We start from the raw sequence: 23,373 nt of genomic DNA, 5'->3' as shown, positions 1-23,373 counted from the left end.
GTGAACTCTTTCGCCGAATGGTCTTCTGAAACAAAGTTCAACTCCTGAGCTTTAAATGGCTCTGTGTAGAGCCTTATCTGGGCAAGAAATTCCGCATCATCCTGAATGCTATATATATAAAATGCTTGGCCGGGGAGCTTTTTTCTGAAATCCTCATCAATAAAATAGGGATGCCCGTGAATTTTTATCAGGCCGTTTTTTAGCTGTTTGGCAGCTTCGGAATTCAAACCCCCGGTTTGTCGAAGGAGATCTGGGCTAGCGGTGGTACCAACTACCCACAGACCGGGTGCAGCGTCGCTAGTAAGCGGAAAAGAGCAAAGCAGACTATAAATAAACAACTTCGAAACCATCTTGGGAGTGTATTAAACAGATGTGCTCAAAAGAATATATAATGTAAAATGTATAATAAAGGTGGGGAAAGACTTTTAAAGAAGAGTTTAATGCGGGTTAAGAAGAGGGGATATATTTAAAGTTGAAAAAGTAGTTAACTTGTAAAAGCGGTGTCGAGAGTCACCAGGTTATATAAGACACTGTATTTAAACTTCGGGCTAATATATTATTATTAGATTTTCTCATTTCTTCTTTCTTTTCACATAATATTTATATTTATACATTTGTTATTATATTTGTCAATTTAAAGCTTTCTTATTCAAATATAATTACTCGCGCATAAAATAAACATTAAATTTAGACATTCTACTTAATTTAGTTGCGAATTTTAAATTGCCGCGCCCAATATATTATTCATGTAATAACTTATAAATAAAATCGATGGGTATACATAAAGTTAATAGTCTCAGGGCTCATCCCTGAACGGCGCGATCCCAATTAAGCTGTGGCTCAATTGGTGGCTTTACTTTGTACCTGTGGGTCCAAACAGAAAGATCACAGCGGTTCAGGTTTGAGGACAATTTGTTCATTTTAGGCTTAAATGGAGGTGATTTCGCGAATTCGGCGACCAATATTCCGTTATAATTAATTAAATAAAAATCGCAAAAATAAACGGTTTGCACGGTGGATATAGGAATTAACGAAATAATTGATAACGATTAATTTTATATTTTTAATGGTTATATTGGTCGAATTGGAATATAAATGCCCCTGATTTTTAAAAGGAGGTTGGTTTTTTAATAAATATTGGAATTTTTCGAGTTTTTTTAATAATATTTTTATTTTTGGATATAATTAAAAGGTTTTTGCGCGTGCAAGGTGGTATATACGTATATATTATATATAAATATATATTTTGGGTAATATATTACGTAATATAAGGTGTTAAATATTCGAATAGGTTAAATATTAAATATTTTTAATAAATTTTGGAATTTAAATGGGTTTATATTTTTACCAGTTTTAACGATATTAAAACCAAAATTTTAACGATTATATAACCGGTATAAATAAACGTCCCCGTTGAAAAAGTTTTAAATATTATTAAAACTACGTATTTTATATATAAATTTAATAAAATATATATATATATATATTTTTAAATTTTATTTTATATTAACTTTAAATTAAAAAATAAAATAAACGTTACTTGATTATTATATATAATTAAAATATATATTTATTAAATTAAGAAATTTTATTATAAAACCTTTTATTATTAAATATATTAATTATTAAATATTTATATAAAATATTAAATTTAACGTATATTTATATAGATAAAATATTAATAAATAATAATTAAAAAAAATCTTTACGTGGGTGTTAATATAATTATATTTATTATTATATAAAAATAAAAAACTTATATATATTATTATTAATATATAAGTTTTTAAATAAGGCGTTAAAAATAATAATCTTATTATTTAATTTTATTTTTATTATTATATAACGTATATAAAAACAAGGTTTTAACCATTAAAAAACCCTAATTTATAACTTTATACCAATATTTTTACCATATTTTTACCATTTTTATTTAATTAAATATTCGTAAATAAAAAATACACAATTAAAAAACTATATCGACGTTGCGTATATAAGGTATGTACAATATATATACAGTACGTATATTGTGCAATTTTGTCGTTTGCGACGAAAATTAACAACATATCCTCAGATTAGAACGGGCGCGATCTTTTTGGCCAATTTGATTGGCCGAAAAGCCGTGTGGCTAAAAGGTACATGGAGCGCCCGGTCCACCCTGCAACGCAGGGGGGTCTAGTTTGAGCATTGAGACTAGGGGTCTAGTTTAAGCACTGAGATTAGTTAGTTTCAGGGTTTATCCCTGAACGCGAGCTCCACTAATTAAACCGTGGCTCAATTCGTAGCTTTATTTATACCTGTGGGTCCAACCAAAGATTATTTTGGTTTAGGTTTAAAAATAATTTGTTTATTTTCGTCGCAAATGGAGGTAATTTCGGCATTTTAAACAATTTTACTCCGTAATAATATCGTAACGGCGTATAATATAAATAATTAAATATATCGTTAAAAATAGGAATTAACAGGGCTTTTACCCAAAATTTAAAAAATTACCATACCCCCGTTTAATTAAAAATTTAATATAGGTTTCCTTTAATTCGCAAATGGAGGTTGGCCCTTCCCAAATTTTAAATAACATTAATATTAACCCCTTATTTTGCCTTAACCGTTTAAAACCTTTTAAAATTAATATGTAGAAGATCGCAAAGGCGAAATTAATACCCATATACAAATATATTTATTAATAAATAAAAGGATTTATTATTTTTAATTCGTAGGGCGATATAATAACGTATTTACGGTATAATTCCCAAAAAAAAAATTATTATTCCCCCAAACCCTTCGTTATATCGACGAAATTATATATATACCATACCTAAATATTTTTCCGTATATATTTTTTTTTTAAACCAAATTAACGCAATTTCAAACGATTCCAATTTCGCCACCGGTTCGAATTACGGTTTAATTATTATTAATACCTTTCCGGAATTATATAAACAAACCAAAATATTAAACAACCCAATATTCCAATATAAATTTGTTTTTTTAATTATTATACGTTTTTTAAATATATAAATATTACCCAATATCCCCCCGCGAATTTTTTATTACGATTAAATTAATTGTATATACCGCGTTTTTTACCATATAGTAAACGTTATATTATTCGCGAAAACGGGTTACGGCAAAAATTTAATATTACAAACCATATCCGTTATTTGAAATAACGCGATTATTATCCAAATAATCCTATTAAATAAATTGGGGGAAAAATAATTTTATAATATATAACGGTATTCCGCCGCCAATTCCAAATTAATCGACCAATTTATAATAAACGTAAATATAAATACCCCGGGCCAATTATTAAAACTAATCGTTTATAATACGATAATTTTTGGAATCCGTATATTATTTGCGAATATATATATATTTTATTGGGTTTAAAACAAGCTATTAGCTACCGATTTTTTAAATTTTTACGAAATTTTATTTTCTACTAACGTATCGCGTTATTTATTATTAACGAATTTTATATAATTTTACAATGGAAAAATTTTAAAAAAACGTTTTTTATATTACGTATAATTTATATAATTATACCAAAAACCGCACCTATATTTGGATATACCGTAACCTTTATAATAAAGGTTAAAACTTATATTTTCGACCAATTTTATTATAAAAAAATAATACAATTCGTCCGTATTCCCTTTAATAGGCCCGATATAAAGATTATAATATAATATTTGGAACGCAAATTATTCGCTAATAATTATAGGCGTTTTTTTTTAACCGCGGATATTACCCCATTAACCGCCTTTTAAATCCCCAAAACCATCGTATATATAAATAATAGGAACCGTATTATCCAAATACGTTAATTTTTAATAAAAAACCTTATTTCCCGGGGTTTTAATAAATAAAACGTTATCGATATTATTATTTGGTACGATTTATTTATACCAAAAATCGATAAAATTAAAATTTATAAGGATTTTTCCAAACCGGAATCCAAAATCCGAATTATATTTATAACCTTATTTTTAAATATAGGTATAAATATATAAAGCGTAAAACGCGTAATATAATATGGAACGTTAATATTAAACGACCCCGCGAACCTATAATAAAAGTTTGGAAAAACCGTACGCGGGCCCAATTTTAAAAAAACCGCATATTTTTTTACGTTTTATTAATATTTCGATATTTAAAATTTAACCGCGAAATATAAACCAACCAAACCAAAATTTACCGCCAAATTAGTTAAAACGCCCGTAATATTACGAAAAAATGGCAATAATTTATAAATTACACAATCGGATTTTTCGACGTATTTATAAACGCGATTTTTCCCTATAAATTTCCAAAATATACCTAAATTAAATTTAAACGAAAATAATAATTTATAACCGGTAAAATCCCCCCAAACCGGCTTTTTCGGTATATTTAAATTACAAATTCCTTTTTATTAATCGTTATAAAATATAATTAATAAAAAAAATTAAAACAATAGGTACCAAATATATATATTTTCGCGAACGTTCCCTATTTTCGGCGCGTTATTTTGGATTTTATATAAAAAACGATATTATCCAATATAATAAATTATTTTAAAAATTATTATAACGTTTACCATTATAATATCGGGGTTTTGCCAATTTTACCTGTAAAAAAATAACCGTATAAATTGCCCAAAAAAGATTCCAAAAAAACCTATATATTTTAATAATTGGAAAAATAAGGCATTTATTTCGTAATAATTACGTTATTTTTAAACCCGCGACGTTTATACGATTTACCCTTATAATTAACGTTATTATAACCAAAAACCGGCATTTTCGCCAAAATATTCGTTTATTTTTACAATAAAGCCTGGACGAAAAAAAATTTATTGGAATATTTCCCAATTATATAATTATATTTATAATTTAAATAATACGGCGATTATTTTTTAATTAAATTTCCTAAAATTTACGAGTATGGTATAAAAAATTACAAATTTTATATTTAATAAAAACGGGCGAAAAAGCGCGGGAATATAAATATTATAGGATTTTCGTAACCGGCCAATTAATTAAATAATTAAAACGGAAAAAAACGGCGTAAACGATAATAAATTAAATAATAAATATTATAATTATATATAAATTTATTAATAATACGAAATTAATAATAAAATTGTCGAACCAAATATAATTCCGTAAAAATACGGATGTAAAATTCCGATTTTTTTTCGTTAATAGCCCAATTTACCACCATATTTACGGGTAATACGGCGAATTTTTGAAAATTTTCCAACGGTTTTTCTGGTATTAATATTACAAAAAAATATTTATAAAAATTAATATATATTTTTTATATTTTTTATATAAATATATACGAAAACGTTAACACGTTATTTTTATATAACGGCGAAAACATTTTTTAACGGTTTAATAAAAAAATAAAATATAGCCCGATTATAATAATCGTTACGGTATTTGTAATAATATAAAAATTGCGGGAAAACGGCCAATCGATTATATAAATTATATATATATAATCGTATTACGTTACATTTTTGTAAATAAATATAAATACGAAAAAAACCCCAAAAGAAATTAACGCCAATTTATTTATAATTTCCAAAAAATAATATTTACCTTATTATATTTTTATTATATATATAATTTTATAATAACGCGAAATTATCCCGTATTTCGTTTATAATCCGTTTTTTATATCCCATTTAAAAAAATCCAACGCCTTGGGTAAAAATAATTTATTTACCGTCCTTATTATTACGGGGGTAAAAAAATTAAACCTTTTATATATTATTTAAAAAAATCCAATTTCCTAAATAAAAATAATTTTTTTACCGTCCTTATTATTACGGGGGTAAAAAAATTGGGTACGGTTACGGGATTTTTTATACGAACGAATATTATTATATTATTAACATTATATTAAATAAATTGGGTTTTATTTTCGCCAAAATTAACCGCCCGATCGCCTTAATTTTAAACGTATATTTCGAAAATTTGGAATATTATATAGGTTTAACGTAACCGCGGCCCTATTTCTTTTAAACGGATATCGCAAATAATCGGAATATTATATGGGTTTTACGTAACCGTGGCCCGTATTATTATACCCGTTATAAATAAATTTACCGTTCGCAAAAGAAATTACGGTAATATTAAAATTGTTTAATAAAATAACGTTAATTTAATATTTTACGTTTTAGGCATTTGGGCGACCGTAGGTAAATTTAATAAAAAAAGCCCGTTTCCGGAATAAACTTTTATATTAATGGAAAATTTTATTTTTGCAAATTGTAACGGTTATTACGCCCAAATTTAATCGGGCCTACCGTTTTATCGGAAATATTATTTAAATAATTGGGGGCTTTATACCCTATTACAATTATAAATATTTTTTTTTTTTCTTTTTCCAATTTTTTTTTTTTTTTTATTACCAATTTATTAACTATTATTAATTCGATTTTGTAATTATTAATTTAAAATTGTAACGATTAAACCAATATTTAAATTCGTCGTTAAACGTAATAATTATTATAATCGCAAAAATATTTTATATTGGCCGAATTAAAATTATTAAACATTATTTAAATATATTTTAATTGGATAAAATTATCCGTATCCACCCAATTATTAAAAGATTAATTTTATTATAACGAAGGTAAATTTTTATTAACGTAAACGTAATATATTTATAATCCTATTCGGTTAAATCCGGGATAGTTTAATTAATTTTATTGTAATAATAATTACAATTTTTGCATTAAATTCCAAAAAATTGTAATAATAATTACAATTATAATCGTAAATTGCGATATTTCCGAAAAAAGGCGGTAAAAAGGGTAAAAAAGTTAACGTACCCGTACAATTTATATCCGGGCATATTTTTCTAAATACGAATTTACCGACCGGTTTTATAATTATACCGCAAAAAGTAACCCGAATAAAGGTATTAAATTAAAATATAAAGGATTTGGGGTAATACGAACCGATTTACCGGGTAGGTATAAAATTTTAAATTACGCGTAAAAACCGCGTTTTATTACAAAATTATTTTAATATAATAAACGTAACGTTAAATTTGCTTTTTATCCTTAATTTTAAAAACGATAATATTACCGATAAAAGGGCCGGTAATTCCAACGATAACGGTACGGGTTTTTCCAATACGTTTTAATAAACCAATAATATGTAAATTAAATTTATTAATAACGAACCGGTTAATTATCCTATTATTAATAAACCGGTTAATTATATTATTAATATATAGGTTAATCCCATTATTAACGAACCGGTTAATCCTATTATTAAAATATAAATTAATCTTACCAATAATAAACCGGTTAATTTTACCATTAATAAACCGGCCAATCCTATTACCGAAAACGGTATTAATTTCGGTACGGGTTTAATTAACGCGTTTAATCCTATTAACGAAAACGGTATTAATTCCGGTATTGGTTTAATTAACGCGTTTAATTTTATTAACGCAAACGGTATTGTCTAAAAACCGCCGTTATTTTAATAACGATTTAATAATATTATTTTACCCGTTAAAACCGCTTTTACGAAAATAATAAAATTACGTCCTAAACCCGACGGTAATTCCGATAATAAACCGGTAAATTACGTTTAATCGGAATATTATTTTCCATCGTATAAAAATACCGGCCTATTAAATTATTTACCCGCCCCGTTTTGGAAAAAATTCCAAATTAAAAAAAACGTAATACCGACGGCGATAATAATTACGGTTTAACGTAAAACCGGAAATATTAATATCGTTAAAATGGTTCGTATTTACCTTTATTTAAATTACGTTAATTATTTTAACGTCGATAATAATACCCGACCCCCGGTTTAATTTAAAACCGGAAATAATATTTTTCGTAATATTTAAAAAATCCCGATCGCCCAAATACCCGAACGTATTTAATTAAACGCTGGAATTTCCGCGGCGAAAACGCGCGTTAACGGCCAAATTTTAATATATTATTTTAATAATAATTCGTCAAATATAAACGAAATTATAATCGTCTTCGGTTATAAAACGATTAATATTTTAATATAATATATAAATATTTTAAATAAAAGTTTTTTATATTTTTTGGGAATTATAATAATTATTACATTTTATAGGCTATAATTTCCTTTTTTATTATAATAACTATTATAATTTAAACCTTTTAATTTTTTAAATTTTTGTAATTATTATTATAATTTAAATTTTTTGGTTTTTTTTTTTATAATAATAATTATAATTTAAATTTTTTAATTAATTTTTATTTAATAGCGGACGTATTCGGTTATTTGGCCTATTTTAAGGCCGGTAACCCCGGTAAATTTATTAAAAATAATAAAATATCCGTTTGGTAAAAAACCTTGGCCTTTATCCCAAATATATTCCGCGATAAAGGTACCAAATCCATTTTTAATAATTTGGCCATTTAATAACGTTTACCCGTTATTCCCCTTTTTATACGTTAAAACGATATTAACGCCCCCGGTTTAAAAATATTCGCGGAAAAATTTAAACCGGTTATAATTTTTATTATTTTTACCACAATATTATTTTACTTGCGGAAAATAATAATTGGCCCTAATTTCCGATTCGGAATTTTAAAATTTAAACCCGTAAATTTAAAATTTTATATATATGGCGGTTTTTATATTGACAATTGGTTTAAAATTTATTATTATTTTTTTTATTTCGTATTTTGCCGGTAAAATAAAATTATCGTCGGTAATAAAAAAATTCCAGCGATTTCGGCGGAAATTACCGGAATTTATTTAAATTTAATATCGAATAATTATTTATTTTATTTGCCGCGGTTAATTATTTAATAATTGCCGATAATATTATCGTTTTAAATAGTTTTTATTTAATAAAATTCTAATATCGTTTGGATATTTATTCGCGAATAAATTAAATTATTAACGTTATAAATTTATCGGTTTTAAATTATATTTACTATAATAAAATAATAGTAATATTGGTTGTAAATATTTGGTCCCGTTTCGAATTTACCGAAATCGGACGGTTAAAAAAAAAAAAAAACGTGCGGACCAGGTTTAAATATACCCGTTAAATTTACTAACGTTTAAAAATATTATTAATAATTTATATTACGAGGGTCGTTTTTATCGTCCTATCGTTATTAAACCTAAAATTAATATTATTAAATTTTATTCCAAATTTTTTAATAATAATTAATAGGCCGATTTTTTTAATTTTATATAAATTTAATCGATTATCGCCGATTATTTGGCCGAAATTAACCGCGGTAACGAAAAAATTTTCGAAAAAGCCCGCGTAAAGATTTTTAAAATATTATTGGCCTATTATACCCAATTTTCCATCCTAACCAAAAATTACCCCTGGTTTGGTCGAATATTTAATTTAAACGCAATTTAAATTACCGTTTAAAATTTGCGATTTTCCAAAAACGATTTTCCTATTAACGGGTTAGACGTTAATGGTAAAATAAACCTTAATTACCCAAAAATTAAAAATAAATATTTTTGGTCGAATTGGAATTTTCCCAATATTTTTTCCGGTCGTTATTGGTTTTTTTATTAATTCGTTAATAAATTTTTTATATATTATTTATAAAAATTATAATTACAATTATAATTATTGGCCTTTTTAATTTTGTTTTTTCCTTTTTTTTGTAATTATTATTACAATTTTTAATTTTAGGGAGCTAATTTTATTTATTTACAAACGTTTATACCTTTTTTAAATTCGAACAGTCGGTTTTTAAAAATTGGTTATTTGCAAATAAAATAAATATAAATAAAACGACTATTTATTTTACGGTTATTTATATATAATATTTTCGTTACCTGTACGATAAAACCATTTAAAATTTTAACGGTTATTTTCCTATTTTAATTATCGTTTCCGTTAATTTCGTTTCGCAAACTTTTAAAAAAGCCGTAACGAATTTCCCTGCTTTCGACGTTAAATATTATTACGGTTTGGCGAAAACGTACATTACCGACCCGGCGCGGGCGGTTATTATTTTAATTTAATTATAATTATATAAAATATTAACAAAATTTATTACTAATAAATCCAATTTTAAATCCGCCGGTACCGTAATTATTACGTTTTATTCGACCTTTTTTATCCGCAAAACCAAATAATTGGATAAAATTTATAACGTAAATAAAATATTTAATTTATAATATATAAATAAAATTATTAATATTATTTTTTAATTATACGCCGCTAATATTAAAAAAATTAACGATAATTTCGACGTAATTAATAATTCCCAATAAATTTTTTTTTCGTAATAATTATTATAATTTTATTTTTTAATAATATTTTATTTAAATTCGATAATTTCGTTAAATTCCGTTAACGTAAAAACGGCCGTAAAAGCGATTTTTTTATTGGCGAAAATACCAAATAAATCCGACGTTTGGTTATATATTTCCTTTTTAAAACCTTATTTTAACGGATAATTGGAAACGAAGCCCAATATTTCCGTTACCGGGAATTTATAATATACCGCGTATTTCGTTTCGTATTTTATAATAATCGGGGTTTAGCCATCGCGACCCCGATTATTAATAAAATTAGGGATATTATTGGGCCCGGTACGTTAATATGGGATAAAATTTAAATCCCTTTCGCCCGTTTTAAAAATTTATTTTAAAGAAATATATTTTTAATAACGTATATTTGGAACGGTAATAATTATTTCGTCGTTTTATATATCGATTTTAATATTAAAATTTCGTTAATGGAATTTAAATCGATAAATTGGAAATAATGGTTTTTTTATTTTCGCATTTTGGAATTTATTATACCTATAATAACGCCCAACGCCAAATTAACGTTTATTATTTATTATACCGGTATTTTTATTATACGTTACGGTATAAATATTAAATTAACGTTACCGAACGGTATTATTATTTATTCCCGCGAAAAAATCCCCTTTTATTATATTATTACGGAAAAATTATAATTTGGCCACCGATTCGAAAATATAATAATAAATACGGAAATTATTTTAAAAAATATTTCTATTTTTTTCGTAAACGAAAATATAAATAATATTAATACCGTTTTATTTGGGAATAACGTAAACGGGAATAACGCGAATTTAAGGCGAAAAATTTCGTTTTTTTTAAATATAAAATTAATCCGATTATTATAATTTTTAACGATAAATTACCTTTTTTGGTTTATAATTTACGCCGAAAATAATATCCGGAATACGGATTTGGCCGAATTGGGTAAAATTTTAACGTTAAAAAATGTGAAATTTAAGGCCAAATACCGTAACGTCCGATAAAATTTTAAAAAAAGCTTATAAAAAAGAAAAACCCGTTTCGGATCGGTTACCGTTAACGTTTTAATTTAATATAACGGCGACGGTTTTTTTAATTGGGTTTATTCGAAAATTTATATTAATTTCCGAACGTTATTTTTTTTTAATAGGGCCGAAATAATTTATTTTATATTAAACAAATTTCCCTTTATTGCCCGCGTAATAAAAATTTATATAAAAAAAAAGAAAAAGGGTTAACGCGTTTTAATTATAACGCCGAATTTATAAGTTTAATCGTAAATTACCTTTATTATAATAATAATTATAATCGCCTTTATATTTTTTATTTATTTATAATAATTATTATAAATCCCAATTTTGGTTTTTTATATAACGATTATTATAATTTTAAATTTTATTATTAATTTTTTTAATTTAATCGCTATTATTTTGGAAAAGGCTAATTTCGGCGTAATTATTATCCGGTGTGGTTTATCCCAAACCGAACGTAATAAAATAATTACCGATTTTACCGAGTTAAATTTTATTTTTAATATTTGCGTTTTAAATATTAATATTTCGAACGCCGGCCTTAATTTACACCATAATTATTATACCGGTATTATTATTTTTTTAATATGGAACGCCAATATTTAATTGCAAATTTATAATCGGTTAATTCGTTTGGGTTAATCCAAATTTATTATTTGGAGGATTTTCGAAATGCGGGGTACCTTTTTTAATTAAATAAAAAATCGGATATTCCGAAAAGTTAATTCCCGAACCTTTTTTTTACGGATTTTGCTAATATATATTAAATATTATTAAAATATATTACGCGTATACGTTTACCGGAAATTATTATTTTTCCTATTATAAAATAGTTTTTAGCGTACGAAATAATAGCGGTTATATTTTTTTGGCCATTTAATTATTTTATTTGGATAACGAAACCTTTATAACGTTTTAACGATTTTTATTCCGATAAAACGCGCCGTATAAACGAATTTTATTCCCGTTTTATTTTTATATTCGTTTTTAATATTCCTATTCCGTTTAACGAATAAAATTTAATCGAAAAAATTTCGGTATTTATTTTATTATTTGGTCCAATTTATATTAATTACCAATACTAAAATTAAAATGGTAAATATAATATATTTAACGATTATATTAATCGTATATATTTACCTTATTTCGATTTTATTATTATAAATTAAGGGTTTGTAATTAAATTAATAAAATGGATTAAAAATAATAACGGATATTACGAAATTGCCGAAAATATACGGGTAATTGGGGCGTTTATAAGGGATTTTAATATTTGGATAAATAAACGTTGGAAAATTAACGCGTTTTTTAAAAAAAATATCCAAAATAACGGCGAATACGACTTTTTGGCCGTTATTATTTCACCTTTTTCGTCGGTCGAATTTAATAACAATTATAATAAAATTAATTTCGATTTATTTAAAAAACCCTATATACCCGTTTTGGTCGAAGGTGAAAAGGAGGGCGAAGGAACGTTTGGCTCGTTTATCCGGACCTTTACCCGCAAAAAAAAACGTGGTTTTAAAAATCCCATTTTTAAAAAAAAATTGGCCGCTATTAAACGTTTTTTTTTTCCTAATTTGTTTTTATTTTTTTTTTATAATTTGGTATTAGGATTTATTAATAAAAGGATAAAATTTATATATATATATATTATTATAACGAAAATTACAAATACGGTTTTTTTTTATTTGGTTTTATTTTTGGATTTTTAATAAAAAAGTTTAATAAAGGGGATAAAATTGGTAGAAAAACGGCTCGTCGTTTTATTGGGGGGTTTAAAAAAGGTAATATATATTTTGGTTATTGTAATTAAAATTATTATATAGGTATATATCCCGGTATTTTGCTTTATTTCGTTATTTGCGGGGAAAATAACCTTCGGGCCTTTATTTACGTCCTATTTTAAATAAAAATTTGTTTATTTTTAATTAATTTACTTTTTATATTATATTATTTATTTTTAAAATATTTATATTTTTTTTTCGTCGGATTTTACGTATATCCCGTAAATTAATTTTTTTTTAATATTTATTATTCCATTTATATTTAATTTATTTGGCTTATTATTTCTTTTTTCCAAATATCGCCCTATTTTTTTAATATTTATTTAATTTAATACGTTATCGGAACGTACAATTTTTTGGTTAAACGCCGCCAATTTATCGCCTATTAATTTTTTTATACCCAAATATAATAGGTCGGGGGCGTTAAAATCGAAATTGGACGTTACCTTATTTTTTTCGTTTTCCCAACCATTTTGGAATAGCAAATACGTATAATATATAATATCGTTATTAGTTAATATTATATAGTATTTATTATTAATGCGAATGCGGGAAATATTTTCCAAAATTTTGCGTAACGTATTTGCGATTGGCTTTAAAATTGCGTAAATTATAAAAAATTTTCGCAAATCGTACGTTAAATTGCGGTTATTTTTAATATTTAAAACGAAATTTTTATTAATATATTTAATTGCCAAATTTATTGGTTTATATCCATTTCCGGCCGTGGTATATTTTACAAAAACTAATTTTAAAATCGCGGTCCGTAACGGTTAATTTATAACCTTTGGTCGTAATAACCAAATTAAATATAATAATTCCGGTTTATAATTTTTGGTTTTATACCCGTAAAAAAATAGGATTAACTGCGGTATTATAATTTCCAATATACCGTAATTTCCTTCTTAAAACGCGTTAAACATTATTTATAAAAAAGCGATTATTTACAAATAGCGGCGTTACGTACGGAAGGTAAAATTAATTTTAGGTTTTAAATTTTATAATTTTATATTTATTAAACCGTTAATATAACCGGCAAATATATTATCGTAAACGCGGTTTATTATAAAAACGTATATATTAAATGGCATATCGGTAAAAGCCTATTCCAAGGCGTTTTTCGATATATAATCCCTTTTTAATAATTTATCGTAAATTAAAGCGGTAATAATAATATATAAAATACGGGAACGGAAGATATTTTGTAAAAACCGTAAAACGTGGTAAAATTCCTTTTTATTTTTTTAAAATTTGTTATTTTTTCCCAATCCCATTATATTTATAAATATAATGGGTATATATATATATTAAAAATAATTAATAAAATTAAATTCGATATGGAAAAACCCTGGTACGGGTAATATCCATTATTTTTTATTGAAAAATTGGGATAATTTAATATAGGTTCCCTATATAACGCGGATATATAATATCGTTTTTTAATCCCCATAAACGAAAACCAGGACGGATAAATAATCGAAATAGGTGGTTTTTAAATTTAAAAAATGTTTAAACAGGATTTTATAAATTTAAATAACGCCTATATAATCCCTTTCGTTTTTTGTAATAACGGAAATTTAAATAAGGTAAAATATTGGTATAATTCGTACGAATATAAAGTATTATAAAATTATATCGGGTAAAAAAGGGCTATTGGGAAATAAAAAACCGCAAATTTGGCTTAAAATATAATATTTGGCGTTTTTGTAATAAATATCCGGATATTATAAAAAATTAAACGTTTGCAGCCATTTTTGGTAAAAAAACATAATAACGTATTATTGGGATTATATATATTTTTTAAATTTTGGCGTTAATATAAGAAAATACGAAATTAAATTTTGTATTCGGTTATATTTTCTATAACCGAAATTTTGCACCTTTTCCAGGAAATTAAAATTATTATATACGAAAAATAAAGTTGGATTACGGGCGATTTTTTTCAAATTGGTTTGTATATATATATTATTATTATTATTTTTAATATTAAATATATAAATAATTATTATTTATTACGTATTTGGGTAACGGTAATAAATTATTACATTTACCGTTTAATAGTTTTATATAATAAATATATTTCAAATCCGAATAACGTATTTATAATACGTTTTGGAACCCCGTTATATATAAAATATATCGCAAATACGCGTAATAAATAATTGTTTTTTTACGGGAAATATCCGTAAATTAAAATGGCCAATATTAACGTAACGCGTTAATCCGTCGACGTTAAGGGGTTTATAATTTTGGAAAAAGTATTCAAAATTTAATATGGCAAATTCGCGGTTTATAATAATATATAAAACGGGCGGTAATTTCGAAAATATAAAAATAATAATATTATAAATACGAATAATATTGGAATTTTGGTTAAAATATTTTAAAAAAACGTATCGAATATTTGTTTAAACCAATTTATATTACAAATATTTTTGGCTAAATATTCTTCCGTTTCCGGGAATTGGAAATTTATTGGTTTAAAACGTTTAAAATTAAAGGAATATTATATTAAATCCCGGAATTTTTAACGAAATAGGGCGGTATTAATAAAATTAATATTTTTTTTTTCGTCGAAACGGCATTTAACCCCGCTATTACGTAAACGTTTTCAAATAATAAAATTTTTTAATATTTTTTTAAAATAATATATCCGTTACGAAAAAAATCGGTAAATATTGTAAATATTTGGTATTATTACCCAAACGCGGATAAATTATTGGAAATTAATACGTCGGGTACCGTTACGTTAAAATTTAAAAATATTTCGGATAAAAAGAATTTTGGAATCGGTTTCGGGAATAATATTATCGCGTTCGGAATTAAATTCGTTCGAAAATTAACGTTATTTATATAAAAAACGCGTAAATTCCCATTTATTTTCCGATTCGGAATTGGGTAATAAAAAAAATAAAAATATAGGGGATAAGGTATTTAAATTTAATAACGGAAAATAATATATTATTAATTACGTGGATAGGAATATTTCCGTAAATATTAAACTTAATATTATCGCCAATATATTTTTATTTAAAATATATAACGAATTATTCGTATAATTTAATAAAAAGGATTTTGGTTTAAATTCGATAATAGATAATAAAGGCGTAAATTTTTTTTTTTTTTTTATAACGAATAAAATTATTATTCGTAATATGGTAAAATTTATATCGTTTACGACGAAAATCGACAAAATATCCTCAAATTAAAACGGGCGCGATTTTTTTGGCCAATTTAATTGGCCGAAAAGCCGTATGGTTAAAAGGTATATAAAGCGTCCGGTCCATTATTGCGAAACAGGGGTGGTCTAGTTTAAGCATTAAAATTAGAGATTAGTGTAATCCCACCTGGCCTTTTTGGTACCGGCCCAATTATTTGGTCGTAACATTCGGGTTTTTAAATATTTTCGGTATTGTAAATAATATAATCGGTGTATTTGGATTTATCGTATTTGTATCCGATATGGCGCCGTTTTTCGTTTAAAATAACGGTTTAAAATAAAAATTTGGCTAATAATATAACCCGGATGGTAAAAATTCTAAAAGGTTTAAATTATAATAATTTAACCGGTATTTTTAAAAATTTACGTAATAATAATTTACAAATTTTAAACGCGTTAATATACGGTGTTTAAAATTTTTATAATGTTTTCGTTACCAACCCCAAATATAACGTTGGCCGAAAAATTGCAATTTAAATACCTTTATTTAATTTATTTATATTGCTTATATTAATAATGTTAATTAATATTAATAAAAATAATATAATTGCTGTAATCGGTATAAATAATATAATAAATTAAACGGTATTTTTATGTATGGTAATTATTTAGGGCCACGTTAAAAATCACCCACGATTCCTTAGCCAGCACCCTTTTTTAATCCACACAGCAGATGTCTGCACTGGGTACGTTTTGGGTGGGGTTTTCGGCCAAATTGGACAAAATGCATGAATTAACAACAGTGGGCCTGGCCAATAGGGATTAAAATCAAGATCAAGGGTTAAGATTAGGGTGGTTACGTGATTTAAATTAATTGGCAGAATTTTAAAGGGGTAAATGGTGCGGTAGGTGGTAGGTATTGCGGTAGGTGGTAGGTATTGCGATAGGTGGTAGGTATTGCGGTAGGTGGTAGGTATTACGGTAGGTGGTAGGTATTGCGGTAGGTGGTAGGTATTGCGGTAGGTGGTAGGTATTGCGGTAGGTGGTAGGTATTGCAGTAGGTGGTAGGTAGTAGGTATTACAGTAGGTGGATATAATAAATGGTGTGGTTTGGGAGTTGGGAATAGCTTTATGTAATTGTTGGCCGAAAAAACGGGTTTACCGTTTTCGGCAAAATTTTCACCGCCTAGTGGCAGAATATGATCCACAGGTGCAATATGGGGCTGGACGGGATTGGGTAGGTTTTGGGTGGGTAAAAGTCTCGAAACCGTATCTACCAGTATTCACGCTGTGTGGATCAAAAAAGGGTGCTGGATAAGGAATCGTGGGTGATCTTTAACGTGGCCCATTATTTATTTATAATTTATTTTTAATTAAACAAAAATTTGTTAAAATTTCTATTACGTGTTTTAAAATCACGTGGCTCCACACGTGGTTTACCCACTCGCATATCTCCCCATGAATAAACAGTCTCCACTGCAAGGACTGCGAGCTGTGTTCATCGTGATCTCGCTGCCAAAGGCTGCTCCGCCCCGGCCCTCGGAACCATAACTCCCATCACTGTCATTACCGCCGAACTATATCCAGTCCGTAATAATTTTGTCTTTCTGTTTAACATTCGCCACACGCTGAACGAAGAGGCTAAGGTTAGCAAACATCCAGTCTATAGATTACCAGATCGGCTCTGGATCAACAGTAGGTACTTCCCCAGATGAATTTCGCAACCCCGGCATGATGCATCGATGCAAACAGAAAATCCACCACAAGAGTCCACGCCGTGTGAAACATGCCAAACACCTTGGTCATGTTGATGAGTAATCACTTGTTCTCGCTTATGATCTTGGGCTCTCAACACTTCGAAGGCGGGATCTGAGGCCTAGCTGAAACCAGTAGACAAGCGGTACAAGGCAAGTAGCACAACATAGGCATGAGACAAAGGCGGAGTAGATACGGTGTTGGTAACCCTCACAACAGCGCCAAACCTCAGTCAATCATGTGGCGTCAAGCTATTAACTGCCACTATGCATGTGTACAGCCGCGCAGCAACAAATATCAAGGCAGCAGGGCAAAGCGGGCGAGGTTCACAGGGTCCATTTTAGGTTATTCCGGGCAGCTGAGGGTTGACAGTTTTCGGACCCTGGAATGGCCCGGGACACGAGAGTAAGGATCCTCTAATGGTTTGGCAAGACCAATATGTTAAGGTGGCTTTTGACCATCAAACATAAGAGTATGCTGTTGACTTGAAGCAGGCTGACAGAGTTCCAGGCCAGTTACATGCCTGCCCGAGCTGCACAATCAGTCTATTCCTGTCTTCCAGATGACCTAGACTAACTAGAATGGCACAGAAAATCTACTGCGACTACTTTGAAATAGAAGGAACGATACCAGAGGGACAGGAGTGGGATAGATTACACAAGGATACGCTTGTGACGCAGCACCACATGCTGTAGGCAAAGGGATGGAATTGATTTCTGAGAATTCACCTCAGTGCTCCGTCCATCTGCTTCCGCGCTTCTTTGCGACATGGGAAGAGCAAGAATCCTTAGCCGCTTCCAACCCGTCACTATCTTTTTTTACCCGAAGTTCTGCTGCCTCCCGATTCTATGTACTAGTGTTGTTCACGGTGTATTTTCGCTTCCCATTCCTACCTTTTGGGTACTGAACAGTCACAGCACCCGTGACTGGTAGATCCGAACTGTCCGTTTGTCAAAGTGGACCCGAAAGGTCAATATTCGGTCAGTGCTCGTTTGCTGTAGACGCCCAGCTCAGTTCCCTCTGCTCAGTCTCTGTTTACCTTCCAATCACTTTGTTTCCCACGACCTGGAGGGCAGCTCACCCGACATCAATCTTTTCCCATGACATCTTCTCATCCACGCACACCCAACCCAAAAAGAGAGGCAGGAAAGAAAGCCCATCGTGAACCAAGCACATCATAACAAACACCATCAGCAACCCAGCCACTACCAGCCTCGCAAAGACTCGTCAAAATGTCACTCAATGATGAGATTGACGCGTTCGATAACCTACTTCATCGTATCGAATCAGGCTTTTGGGAGATGAGGAACGCGCTGCAACATATCCAGGAACTGAATGTAACGCTGCGTGGCATTAATACTGAGTGCGACAGAGAGAGTATCGCATGGATGCAGGCTTTGACTAAAGAGGGCAATTCCTCGGGTGTACAGAATTCCATGCGTGCTGTGGATAATCTCAACCAGCGGCTGCAGGATCTCCAAAAGCTGGAGGAGCTGCCACACTGGGTATTCCAGCAGTGGCCAAACCTGACTGCGGATATCAGCTCCCTTGATGCAACACCTATGATTGCTGCACAGCATCGCCAAAATATGCAGGACTGCATGGACATGCACCAGCAACTGATACGTCAGCAGGTGGAGCAGATGTATCATCTGATTGCGACCATTCGCTACAAAACCATCGAGACAATGGACATGCTGGAGCAGCCGACGTAAGCAGAGCTCAGGGTCGAGGAGCTTTACGAGTCTACGAGACAAAACCGATTGAGACATCGAAGCTTCCGAGGTTCCCGCAACCCTACCGGACGAGACCATCTCCCTCGAGCTTGACGAGCCAGTCAACCCACGACGTTGCCGAGACACTTCAGACAACCCATGGTCTTATGTTCTTTTTTTTCTACGTGAGTAAGTTGTCTCTGGAATCGGGAACGTGCCTATCAAGCAAGCAAGCTGATGCTGACCAAGTAAAGTAGCTGGGTCAGAGGACCTTCTCGATTCCTCTTCCGGCATGTCTCGACTCTCTTCGGAACGCTTAGCACTCGCAAATACATCGATAACCGCTTCTCTATGAATAGCAGCCACAATGATGTTTGCAACACTACCTTACTTTTTTTTCACCCGATACTTTTGTTATTTCCTTTGTCCACACATCGACTGAGGCAACGGTGGTCCTCGTCCCAGTCCAACTTGCAGCCACTTATAGCCTACTATCTCCCCTCTCAGGCTGGCGAACTCCTGGTTTTTCTGAGAGCTTTTTTTTTGTGTTTCAGGGCAGCTTCTCCGCAACATTTTGAGTTAAGGAGAAGAAAATATTCTGGTGGTCGGTCGGAACCTACTTTACTTGACTCATTGGCAAGGGTTTTTGTCCGTGTAGGACTTACTTGGGGACTTTCACATGAGGGATTTTTCCGTCTCAACTTTCTTTCTCACTGACTTTTAGCAGTAGACTTTCACCATGATTGATACCAAGTGTTCAACCTCGGGCGGCGAGGCTCTTTCACTTTTCCGCAGCCAAGACAATCAAAAAGCTGCCTAGACTGCTCGCATTACTCTAGACAGGCCATAATACCACATGACACCTTGTGAGAGGAAACAATCATGAACTGGAATCGAACTGGGTCCACTGCAGGTTTCGCCCTTTTTAGGGAAGGTCTACCCACGGGAGATCTCCATACATGGCCACAGCAGAAAATGTGAGTTATTAAGAAAGAGTAGACATGTAGTGATTGAAGGCAAGGCTTTATGCTGGCCGTTCAGCAACCTGGGATCACGAACCCGGAAAACATATCACATACCGCTTACTCTATCGTGTCCGCACAGGAAGGCCACATCATTTACTCAAGTTATTTCCATTAGATTAATATACGTAAACGCTTGTTCGAAATGAAAGACACATTTGAAAGATAACCAACAGGCCTCACCCCACCCCAGGTCCCAGCTTCCTAACGTGTATACTCTCATAATCCGGCGGGGGAACATCGGGATTTTCAGGAATGGCCGACGTGGTAGCCGCAGCAGCAGCGGGGGCATCATTGACCGGCCGAGGGCTCGGGCTCGAGCCCCCACCACCCCTCGCGGGCGGTACGTCGTGCTCAGCCGCCGCACCGTACGACTTCAACAGCTGCACCATGTCGCCCCTCCCGCTGGCGGCAGCAAACACGAGCGGCGAGCACAGCCCCTCCATGTTCGGGCTGGCGCCCGCCTCGACCAGCAGGGCGACGAGCGAGTCCTTGGCGGGCCCGCGCTGCAGCGCCTGCATGAGCGGGGTGTGGCCCTGCTTGCTCCTGGCGTTGGGGTCGGCACCGTGCTTGATCAGCAGCTCGGCCAGGTCGTCGTCACCGGATCCGATGGCGTGTAGCAGCAGGGTCTCGCCGGCGGATGAGCCGGTTGTGTCGACGAGCTGGTTGGGAGAGACTCCGTGCTCGAGGAGGACGCGGATCAGGTCGAGGTCGCGCTGCTTGACGAGCAGCTGCAGCACGGTGCGGCCGTAGAGGTCTCTGACGTTGGGGTCGGCGCCTTTGGCGAGCAGCATGCGGGCCAGGTCTTTCTTGCCGGACGAGACCGAGTGAACCAACAGTGGCTGGCCTGTGAGGTCACGGACGTTTGGGTCGGCCCCGTGTTCGAGGAGGAGTGTGACGTGTTCCATTCGCATGGGGATGCTGGTGGCGGCGAGGTTGAGGACGGCTTGGCCGCTGTAGTCGCGAACGTTGGCGTCGGCGCCGTGGACAAGCAGCTGTCTTGCCGTCTCGAGATTGCCGGCGTTGACTGCATGGACCAGTAGTGCACGGCCGGTGACGTCGCGTGCGTTGGAGTCGCCGCCGTGGCTCAAGAGCAGTTGCAGCATGTCGACGTTGCCGCTTTGGACGACCTCGACTAGATACGACTGGCCCATTGAGCTTTTGGCGTTGACCTCGGCGCCACGGTGGAGTAATAATGTGACGAGTTCTGAGTTGCCGGTACGCACGGCATGGTAAAGAGGTGGCTTTGCTTTTGTGCCTCCCCCATCGCGTGCCCTGACGCTTGCGCCGCCGTGGTCGAGGAGCCACTGGACGGTGGTGGCCTGCTCAGCCATGATGGCGCAGATCAAGGCCGTCTTGCGGTCCTCGTTGCGGCCGTCGACGTTGGCGCCACCTTGGATCAAACCCTTGACCTGTTGGACATCACCACGAGTAGCGGATTGACAGAGGGCTGACACCAGCGGCTCTGGCTTGTAGCGAAAGTTGGCCGTCATGGCCTGGAAGGATTGCGAGAGACCACCAAAGAAACTGCCGCCCTTGCCCTTTGATGGACAAACAGCAGGACCGGCGATTGCTGTCGGGGTCGGGGGGTCTGGACTCGTCGGGGTGGATTGTGTTGACGGACTCGAGACCAGCGAGGTGGTGCTCTGGCTGCGCAGTGATGTGGGCTTCTCCATGAAGACTGATCGTCGGGCGAGAACAACCTCGCATGCGTCGTCAAACCCGGCAAGGATCCGTTGTGCATCCGGTCCATTTAATATAGTAGCTTGACGCGCCACATCATGTCTAGGGCCGCGTCAGCCGCTACCCAAGGTGAGGTAAGGTAAGGTAGGGTAGGGTAGGGTAGGGTAGGGTAGGGTAGGATTTGAAGAAGAAGAAAAGAAAAAAAGGAGTCGTCGTCGCACTCACATTTGCAATAGTTCCCGAAACAATTCATAAAGTACCATGTCAGCCTGCATCATCATTTCGTAATCCTCCACGACGCCACCATCAACAACAACATCGGCGTCGGCCTCTCTAAGCCGACGTAATTGTTTATCCATGACGGCCCAGGCCCGTTCGGCCGAGTCGAGAGCGCGCATCAAGGCCGGCTGGACGGCGGGAGCTACTACCTGAGCCTTCCGTACGGCGTCTGTTAGACTGTCGGCCATGGCGGACAAGGTGTGAATCTCCTCGGCCAGGAGGGCCACGTGGGCTCTCTGTGGTCTGGCATCATCCCAGGACTTGATGGTTTCGTCGACCTCGGCCCTGGTCGCAATGATCCGGCAAGCAAGTGCCTCACTCTGGGATGCAGCGGCAGCGCTGGAAAAGGTTGCCATCAAGTCACTAATAAGGTTTTCGATGGTTACAATGTTTGAACTAATAATTACCTGCCAGACAAAAAAAAACCAAAACAGTGGGCGAGGTTATTGAGAAACCAGATCAACCCACACGCGTGCCTGGATGTGATTAAAGTGCGGCGCCTGGACGACAAGGTTGAAGATCACTCCACTCCATATTCTTTCTGTCTGGTTCGCCAAGAGCTCAGCCTCCAGATAAGGCTGTGCGGGGGCTGACAGTTGACCCCACTCGGCCTAACCGCGTCCGAGATGACGCGTGTTCGTCTGTTTGCTGCCTTGGCTGCCTCCGG

The 23,373-nt window shown here is 32.5% G+C and overlaps 2 protein-coding genes across 2 annotated transcripts; one reads left to right on the top strand and one right to left on the bottom strand.

The window, feature by feature from the left end:
* Positions 1–19,239: 19,239 nt before the first annotated feature.
* Positions 19,240–19,722, top strand: PgNI_09105 (uncharacterized protein; the record flags this gene model as incomplete). The annotated part of the gene is made up of 1 exon (XM_031129094.1): positions 19,240–19,722. One exon carries the CDS (start codon positions 19,240–19,242, stop codon positions 19,720–19,722), a length of 483 nt encoding a protein of 160 aa, XP_030978133.1.
* A 1,109-nt stretch (positions 19,723–20,831) lies between these two features.
* Positions 20,832–23,171, bottom strand: PgNI_09104 (uncharacterized protein). The gene is made up of 2 exons (XM_031129093.1): positions 22,653–23,171; positions 20,832–22,529 (listed from the first exon to the last, which is right to left on the bottom strand). The coding sequence occupies exons 1-2, from the start codon at positions 23,060–23,062 to the stop codon at positions 20,924–20,926; spliced, it is 2,016 nt and encodes a 671-aa protein (XP_030978134.1). The 5' UTR covers positions 23,063–23,171; the 3' UTR covers positions 20,832–20,923.
* Positions 23,172–23,373: the final 202 nt, after the last annotated feature.

This window comes from Pyricularia grisea, assembly GCF_004355905.1.
Source record: "Pyricularia grisea strain NI907 chromosome Unknown Pyricularia_grisea_NI907_Scaffold_7, whole genome shotgun sequence".
Lineage (NCBI taxonomy): Eukaryota > Fungi > Ascomycota > Sordariomycetes > Magnaporthales > Pyriculariaceae > Pyricularia > Pyricularia grisea.
The sequence above is the reverse complement of the archived record's forward strand: the minus strand, read 5'-3'. Positions and strand labels throughout refer to the sequence as shown.